We start from the raw sequence: 9287 nt of genomic DNA on the forward strand, positions 1-9287 counted from the left end.
TTTGTTAGAGTGAAGAACGTTGAGAGGTGACCTGATTGAGGTATACAAAATTATGAGAGGCGTACATATGGTAAATTGAAAGAAGCATTTCCCCTTAATGGAGGCTTCAATAATCGGGGGCATAGATATATGGCAAAGTGCAGGAAGTTCTGAGGAGATTCAAGGGAGAACCCAATGCCTCTGTTTCTATATTTAAAAGTCCCTTAAAAGTACACTGTGGGGAGTTAATCTCTGAAAGAAAATGTGACAAACTGCATGTATAAGTTCAAGGATGGATGCTAACGTGCGATTTTAGATCTGTACTTTGACAATCTATTAAGCTATAGGACTTGGGCCACATTACCATAGTAACACAAGAACACACTCTTTCAGAAGAGGTTAATCAAAAGTGGTTACAAAGAAAATCTTGTGGAAAACTGCCTGGTGATTGTAGATATTTTTTAATTGTTCAAAGATTTTTTGCAGACTTCTACAGTAGATGGGACTTGAACCCAGGCATCCTGGCTCTAAAAAAAGGACAGTGCCACTGCGTCACAAGAGCTCCCTGGTGATGATATACTGGCCCTAACAATGAATGATCAAGTTCATATTACGGAAGAGGAGGTGCTGAACGTCTTAAAATATATAAAAGTAGATAAATCCCCATGACTTGATTGGGTGTTTCCCAGAACTTTGTGGGAAGCTAGTGAAGACATTGCTTGGCCCCTTGCTGAGATATCTGTGTCATCGATAGCCATGGGTGAGATGGCAGAGGATTGGAGGCTGGCAATTGTGGTGCCATTATTTAAGATAGGCTGTAAGGAAAAGCCAGGGAACTATAGACCAGTGAGCCTTATGTCAGTGGTGGGTAGGTTTTTGGACGGGATTCTGAGGCCCAGGATTCACGTGCATTTGGAAAGGCAAGGACAGATTGTGGACAGTCAATATGGCTTTGTGCATGGGAAATCATGTTTCACTAACTTGATTGAATTTTTTGAAGAAGGGGCAAAGAAAATTGATGAAGGCAGAGCAGTAGACATTGGCTATATGGACTTTAGCAAAGCGTTCGATGAGTTTCAACATGGTAGACTGATCAGTAAAGTTAGATCACATGGGATCCGGGGGAGCTAACCAATTGCATACAAAACTGGCTTGAAGGTACGAGACAGAGGGTGGTAATGGAGGGTTGTTTATCGGACTTGAGTCCTGCGACGAGTGGTATGCTATAAAGATCAGTGGTGGGTCCACTGCTTTATATCATTTATATAAATGATTTGGATGTGAATTTAGGAGGTATGGTTAATAAGTTTGCAGATGGCAACAAAACAGGTAGTGTAGTGGACAGTGAAGAAAATTATCTCAGAATACAAAGGGACTTTGATCAGTTGGGCCAATGGGCTGAGGAGTGGTAGATGGAATTTAATTTAGATAAAATCTGAGGTGTTGCATTTTGTTAAAGCAAACCAGGGTAGGACTTAGACAGTAAATAGTAGGACCCTGGGGAGTGTGGCTAAATAAAGAGACCCAGGTATGCAGGGGCTTAGTTCCTTGAAAATGGAGTCGCAGGTAGACAGGGCGGTGAAGAAGGCTTTTGGCATACTTGCCTTCATTGGTCAGGACATTGAGTATTGTAGTTAGGATGTCATGTTCAGCGATACAGGACATTGAGTAAGGCCACTTTTGGAACACTGTGTACAATTTTAGTTGCCCTTCTATAGGAAGGACATTATTAAACTTGAGAGGGTCCAGAAAAGATTTACAAGGAAGTTGCCAGGACTGGAGGTTTTGAACTATTGGGAGAGGCTGAATAGGGTGGGGCCTTTTCCCCGGACCATCGGAGACTGAGGAGTGACCTTATAGTGGTTTATAAAATAATGACAAGAATGTATCGGGTGAATAGCCAAGGTCTTTTTCCCAAGGTCAGGGAGTCCAAAACTAGAGGGCTTAGGTTTAAGGTTAGAGGGGAAAGATTTAAAAATTACCTGAGGGGTAACCTTTTCATGCAAAACGTGGTGTGTATCTGGAATGAACTGCCAGAGGAAATGGTGGAGGCAGGTACAATTACAACATTTAAAAGGCATCTGATGGGTATATAAATAGGAAGCGTTTCGAGTGATTTAGGTCAAATGCTGGCAAATGGGACTAGGTGAGATTGGGAAGTTGGACCAAAGGATCTGTTTCTGTGCTGTATGACTCTACGTGACCATGTGTCGATGACCGTCTTTCTTTCCTTTCGGTTATTTCTTTTCCAAAGGAAGGGCGTTGAAATCCATAGAGATTTGATTGCACACTCTAGTGCATTGTACATCCGTGTTTTGCAATGCCCTTTTGGTTAGGGAAAGCGCACTGTTTTGTCCTGTTATGCAAGCTCGATTCCAGATAAATTTCGCAAGTGTGACTGTATTTACCCGAGAACACGTAATTGCTTTGACGTAAGGAGTATCAGCAAACAGATTATCGAGTTAGAAGAAGTTGAAACCGCAAACTATGGAGAAAAGGAACTTGATACGTGGTAGGTAAATCGCGCCTACAGTTCCTCATAAACCACCAGTGAAACGGTCCTGGCAACGTAGGCGTTTTCAATCGAGGTAATTCTTTAAAAATCATATTTGATATAGTTTTGATTAGATGTTGTAAAACTGGACATTGCGGTGTTAATCTGAAAATGATCCTAGAAAGCCTTCTCTGTAGCAGTGACAGGGGCTCTTTTGTCATCGTAGAACATGTTGACAACTTTCAGAAACTGTATCTACATAACCTCCCCATGCACCTGTCTCAGCGTCTTTTAAAGCTCACTTGTTTATAAAAACACAGCAGGCTAGATAAATTCATGAAAACTGTTTTCTGTTAATTCCTATTTGTGGCTTTGCTTTTAGAAACATGCCAAATGCGTTTTCGGAATTTAGATTAAATTTGGCAAATAATTAATTTCGACCATCATGGGTCAAAATGAGAGAGAGGTATTCCTTTAAATTCTATACGAAATCATTGGTGTATGGCTTGTCCAATTTCCAAACTCAGTGCACTCAAGTTAGCAATTAACCTGAAATTTAAAATTGCAATATTACAAAATACGCCAAATCCTCCGGAAGAATTAAAGGAAAATCTCCTCTGTGCAGCGGTTGATAATTGCTCGTCCGTATAAAATGCTGGAACACAATATCCTTCAAACTCAGTCACTGATTTAATTACGTTGCCATCTGTATTTTGGAAAAAAGAGACTGATGTCAGGCGACTAGTCAAGATAAGAGAAAAAGACTGGAGCAGTGTTACAACCTAATATATGAATTGATTTGGCAGGATTGCAGAATTATTCGTACGATTGACTTTCTTCTCATTTCAGAGGCAAGTAGACAGATTGAGTCCTATCAACGCGCCACACTTACTGACAGGCGACAGGATTCTCTCGGTCCTTCTCAAACTTATTAAGCAATCACAAGAACTTCACCCAACCATGACTGGCACGCACCCACATGCCATTTAGTATTAATTGCATTAATTTTAGTAGAAGGCAGGTTATGCCAAATGTCAATTTGTATGTTTAGACTTCTGCGTGAAATTCAGTCATTCCATTTTGTTAGTTATGTTAATTTTATCCAATCACCACACACCCCTTCACCACCACCAATTTTAAACACATTGGATTATTATTTAGTTGATATTTCTCCGAAGAGATCCATGGCGATGTAAAAGCAAAATTCGACTATTATTTAAATGTAAAGCCTAGTCAGCCTGCAACACCCGCTGGTTTTCACACTGAACGTAGCATTTAATAGCCGGTAAAATATCTGAACCTAATATTACAGACTATTATTACAATATTAATATAGCGTCAACTTTAAAGCAATCCACTGATCCCGGACGCTTATGATTTTTTTTTCATATATTACGTATTTATAATGAAACGTTGGTGTGTGTATATACACCAACGTTTCGTTTTACTTAAATAGTTGTAGCTTTTGCAAAGAGAACAAGATTTGAACAATCTTCGGGACCGCTCGCGTTTTGAAATCAGTGGGATGGTGAGTTTATTTCACCAATCGTGTACATTTCACTTATTGGTTTTGCGCTGTTAAAGATCGTATGGCTTTGATATCAGTGCCAAAAAGGAAAAGAAAACGCGAAGAGGCTTGTTTTCCTGTGCACAAATGGCATCTGTAAAAATATGTGCTTTGGGGGCTTTGAGTATACTTTAAGGTCAAGGAGTATTCGGACAAATCTCGGTTACGGTATTTAACAAATGTTTGCTTGCTGCAGAGAAAGATCATGGTAGAAAGTGATTTGATAGTCCGCTTCAGAAAGAATACCGACTGTAGTTCTTATATCTGGATGCTTCATGGATGATTTATGACGGCTGCATTGAACTTTATGAACAATGCATCCAAATAGATGCTATGTTGACCACGCCTAGTGAATCGAACCCATCTTCTAAAACGTGAAACTCATTTTGATTCATTCATTTGAATGAATGGCTGGACGCATCAGACTTTGATATAAATTTGCATTCAATTTTTTTTTCTTCTGCGCTGTACGTTTTTTGTCTAAATAGCACCTCAGGTAATACTCACAGTTGCGTGGAGTTTCCCCTTTTTATTCATTGCTAGAAATCGGTTGCTAAAAATTCCTCGAATTCCCACTATCCCCTGAGACACGGCGAATATTTCCAAAATACCTGCAAGTGAAATTTCACAATAAGACTCTTGCTGTCAGATTTTTGAATTATGCACGCACACACTGCGACTGCAAGCTTCAGAGAGCTTTCTCAAACAATTCCCTTTAATAATGGGAGGTCTCACGAAGTTAGTAGGCCTGTAAATATTTGAAGTTGTAAAATATGTTAATAATTTGCTATTTATAAAATACCTTGTCGATTCATTTGCGCTATATTGTTTTGACACAGATCACGTTCCCATGTTATTGACAGGCTGGAATTACACATTGGGGAATCTGATAGAAATTGTCTTCAAACGAAGGTTATTTATTCATACACATATATGACTACTGGCATTGCCCATGTACAACTTCCATATCGGTAATGTGTAGTTTAAGATTTCTGATTCGTGTCATTTACAAACTTTAGAAAAAGCGTAATTTGATGTTTTTAAATTATTTCCGACAATGAATAACTGTCAATCCACGTATTGATATGACATGTCAGGGGGTAATAACCACGCCGTTCACTAACCCAATAACTTCAAGCACTCAATTCCCTCCAGCCTGCACCTGTTAGCGACATACTTAGCAGTTTAACATGACCGCACAATGAAACACACGCCAGACAACCTGACCCCGGAAACACTCATCACAAAATCGATCTTTGCAACAAAAAATAACTTTGCAAAGAAACGCAGTTTTCTGTTAAGTCGAATTAGGCTAATGAGGATGATCTCCTGACACCGCACTGTAGAACATTATAGATTCGCTCAATAACTGTTATACGTTTTACATTATCTTTCAAATATCTAAAACAATTCCGAGCAATGTCAATATCTCGCACATCGACCGCAAAGCCAATATATGGAAAATGCCAATGTGCCGACCCATATGATCCAACTCGCCATTACTTTAATTAGAATAAACAGTATTTTTGACAAAGGTGGTTTCCTATTGTAACAACTTAAACACCTCTGTCCTTTATAATCAAAGCTATACGCTTGTAACCAAAGCAATCTGGGAAATATAAAGTGTAGCTGAATGGGATTGGATATATCATTGGATACGCTGTATACAAACATAAGTTCAGGAGTTATGTCCCCATAAAAATGCTGTCAGAGGCCATTTCGTAAAATTTACGTTTATGCATTACGGTCTATCATTGTCTTGTGAACCTATTTCGAATAAATACTTACTGAAGAGGTTGGCTTCATGCGACCCACTGACTTTGCCATCAGGCTGGATCTGCAAATGAAAACCAATTCCAACTCTGCAATAAAGTCTTCCGGTGCGGGGCCCAGATCTATTCCATTGATACATGTTCCTTAGTGATCTACGGCTCTGCAACACGGTGGAACTCTCATTTGTTGTACCTCGAAGTAGTTCTGCAGACGCTACCTGTTCGCTGTGCCCTGGAGAGAAGTGGACAGTGTGATTCAGAAAGAGGAGGACGAGGCAGTGGAGGCGCATTCTTCCAACAGATCTCCCCGGGGTGCTCCCTGCTAGGTCGATGCCCGCATTTTGCTGATCCTTTGCTCCTTGCACCAGCCACGGCGTGTGGTGTGTCCACCAGACATATCCATGCAAAGGCTACTGTTGGCACGGTGATATTTATAACACAAATGATCTCATTGCGAGATGCATGCCTGTGATCTAAACGACAAGCTCTCATCCTGCAGTCGCCAGAAGAATGGGCATGGTCGACTCCAATATATGAAAAGGAAAGAGAATTGGTTAGGAAAGAGTGCCGTTAACAACACACACACACTCACGCACAAAGTGCTTAGGACGCCATCTGCGCAGACTTCACGCACGACGAAGCTAATTTTGATAGTGGGGGAAGTGTACAAATAATTCATAACAAACAGAAATGGGTCCCACGGGGGACAACCGAATGAGTCATTTTATGTCGAAACTCGAGGCTGCCGTAAACTAATGGTTCTTAACCAAGAACCAAAATGATCTCGAATGACCTTGGTTCTCTCTAGAGATTTCAAGTAGATGTATAAATGGTCACAGAGTGCAGTATGAAAATAAAAAGGCAACTTTACTCGACGGATCAATACCGCCAAGTTATCCACACGCCAACTGAGACGGGAAATGTGAACAGTGGCAAATAGTTTAAATGTAGCAAAACTCGTCAAGAAGATACAAATTCAAAATTCGACCTTTAGCGCTTGGGTGACAAATGAACTGTCAGCTTCAATGATCTGGGGCTCATTTAATAGCCTATTCGTGACTATTTAAAGTAACATGCTTAAAGTCGAAAGTTTATAATAAAAGATATGGACGGATGTGAAGTTCGAGTCAGATATATGGAACATTAACACAGCAGCTAACAGCACCAGCACAGTGCGTTACAGATTGACAGTGCAAGTCAACTTAACCGGACAACAAGGCTTGGTTCCAATAAAAATAACCTCAAAAAGCTTTTTACATGTACTGACGACCATTGGACGAGATTCATTCAGATCGGTTAACATGAAACATCCACAGCCTTCGATGCAAAAGTGTTAAAGTAGGCTTCAAAATAATACTTTAAACGCTGGCAGCAGTCTAGAATTGAGTCTGGGACTCGGCAGTGCATCGTTTCGAATTAGAGGACATCTTGTCCAGAGATTATCACTGTAGGTGACAGACAGGGGGGCATGAGACATTTGCTCAAAAAAAAGGAAACGTCTGCAGTTATAGTGCAAGAGAAAATAAGTCGATGTGTTAGGGTGTGCGAATTGTTGTGCAAGAAGGCAAGTTAGGCCAAGCATGTGTGCCGTATAAGGAGGGCACGCGGAGCATTACATATCCAAGTGATCATTTAAAAACAACCCCTAATATTCAAAATACAAATTCACATTACTTTCGAACCACACTTTACCTATTTGCCAAAGTTCAATATTTTAGCACCCCTTGGCAACAACACGATGTACATTTAATCCGGTACAGGAATATTCTAATGCACATCCTGGAAACAAGAAATTACTTCACAACGGCACCGACTCGTAAAAGCTTCCCTCTGCCTGTCCTTTTTTTTTATTGAATGGTTTTGACCTGATAGTAAATGTTTGAACCCATCAATTTTAATAAATATGACCGCTGTTTAGAACTGTAACGTGAGGATTTTGCTTACATCGGACGCGGTTTAACATTTGAACTGAAAAAAAATGATTAATGACATGAAATATTGCATTCACCGTCAAGTAATCCGAGTAAGCAAGATTTTCAGATTGTGGTTCGTTTTCTTTCAGCTTCACCTCGTATGCTTTCAGCCTGATCATGTCTTAAAAACTCTCATTTAAAAGTCGGTCCTAATTAATTTTTCATGAGGAAAAAGTAAATGTATTAATGTCACGCTCCATTCGTTCTGGAGTTTAATCTGATATGTGTGCGTTTTCATTTAAAAGAAACCCTGAATATGCAATTTAAGGCTACGAGAAAGTTGTTTTACAAATCTATTTCGAAACATAGCTACATCGGTTCCCATAGCATTTTGAGAATTCACGCGTATTCCGGATTCGGGAAGATGATTTTGGGAGTTCTTTAATGTCTTTTACGGAGCAACTATTCTTATTTATCTGCAACTTATGTAAAACACTTAACTGTTGGAGCAAAGTTAGTGAAAGGAAAATTAAGGCAACGTTGGGAAAATGTTTTATTTAATAGAACATATTTGGATCACCAAGTGCAACTTTTCCATTGAAAGATTTTGTTTGATAAACCTTTTTATATTGTTTGCAGTTATGGTGTAATCTGCTATTTCTTTATTTTGGTCTCTGCGTAATTTTATTTTCTGGAGTGGAACCACGTGATCCAAAGAGTGGCGTTAGTGTTCTCACACATTTAGAGCCTGAGTGCTAATCCAAGTTGAACTGACTGCTCAAAGTACCTTGCATTTCCGAAAAAAAAGAGTAATTTCAACCTGATAACAACAGTGCAAACAAATACCCAAAGAAGGGCACTGTTTGGCTGAGAATGGCAATGATACCCTATGGGGGTGGGAAATAGAAAAAGCGCATGCATTACAAAATGTATCCGATTGGAGAGCAGTGTGTTAGCAACACCAATGACACGTTCATAACTCCATCCTTCCGGAAGTGACCATTGAAAGTAATGTGTATTTCGAGAGTTAGTACACATTGGTTTCTGTAAAATTTGACTGCAAATCATTAAGTTGGAATACCATACGATTTGAAAGGCGATGACATGACCTGAACACAAATGAACCAATTAATGTGGGAGAAAACGAATATAAGTTGCTTATTTAATATGAAAATCATCGGAAACTTACACAGAAGCAGGATATACTTAAGTGGACACAAAATTATGGTATCTTGCAGCACAAGAGAAGACCGTTTGGCCCATCATACTTACATCATCAATTTGGCGGCATGACAGATTTTGAAAATACTTAATTGCACAGAGGTTTACGATGGTGATATCTGTTAGGGCTGAAAACAGAAGGTGACTTTGCTTTGATTATGAGTGAGAACTTGGAAAGTATTTTTTTGATGGCAGGTAATGAAGTGGATGTAGCTGGGCTGTTGTCCAATTAAAGATGCCTGTCCCAAAGAACTTCTGGTACAATCAGAGGACCAGCAGTTCAACAGTCTCTAGTGTGCCTCCATTGCTGCTAGCTATTGCTGGGCAGAACCTAGAAAGTG

At 39.7% G+C, this 9287-nt stretch overlaps 1 protein-coding gene across 1 annotated transcript; it reads right to left on the reverse strand.

Moving 5' to 3' along the window:
• Window positions 1–3702: 3702 nt before the first annotated feature.
• On the reverse strand, window positions 3703–6102 carry fgf5 (fibroblast growth factor 5). The gene is made up of 3 exons (XM_048604575.1): window positions 5829–6102; window positions 4548–4651; window positions 3703–3786 (listed from the first exon to the last, which is right to left on the reverse strand). Exons 1-3 carry the CDS (start codon window positions 6100–6102, stop codon window positions 3703–3705), a joined length of 462 nt encoding a protein of 153 aa, XP_048460532.1.
• Window positions 6103–9287: the final 3185 nt, after the last annotated feature.

This window comes from Rhincodon typus, chromosome 1, assembly GCF_021869965.1.
Source record: "Rhincodon typus isolate 14 chromosome 1, sRhiTyp1.1, whole genome shotgun sequence".
Classification (NCBI taxonomy): Eukaryota; Metazoa; Chordata; class Chondrichthyes; order Orectolobiformes; family Rhincodontidae; genus Rhincodon; species Rhincodon typus.

Coding starts and splice junctions, on each gene's coding strand:
- fgf5 (XM_048604575.1), bottom strand. CDS start 6,102: ATGCGCCTCCACTGCCTCGTCCTCCTCTTTCTGAATCACACTGTCCAC. Junction 4,652..5,828: donor GCATGAAGCCAACCTCTTCA/GTAAGTATTTAT, acceptor TTTCACTTGCAG/GTATTTTGGAAATATTCGCC. Junction 3,787..4,547: donor AGGGGAAACTCCACGCAACT/GTGAGTATTACC, acceptor TTGTAATAATAG/TCTGTAATATTAGGTTCAGA.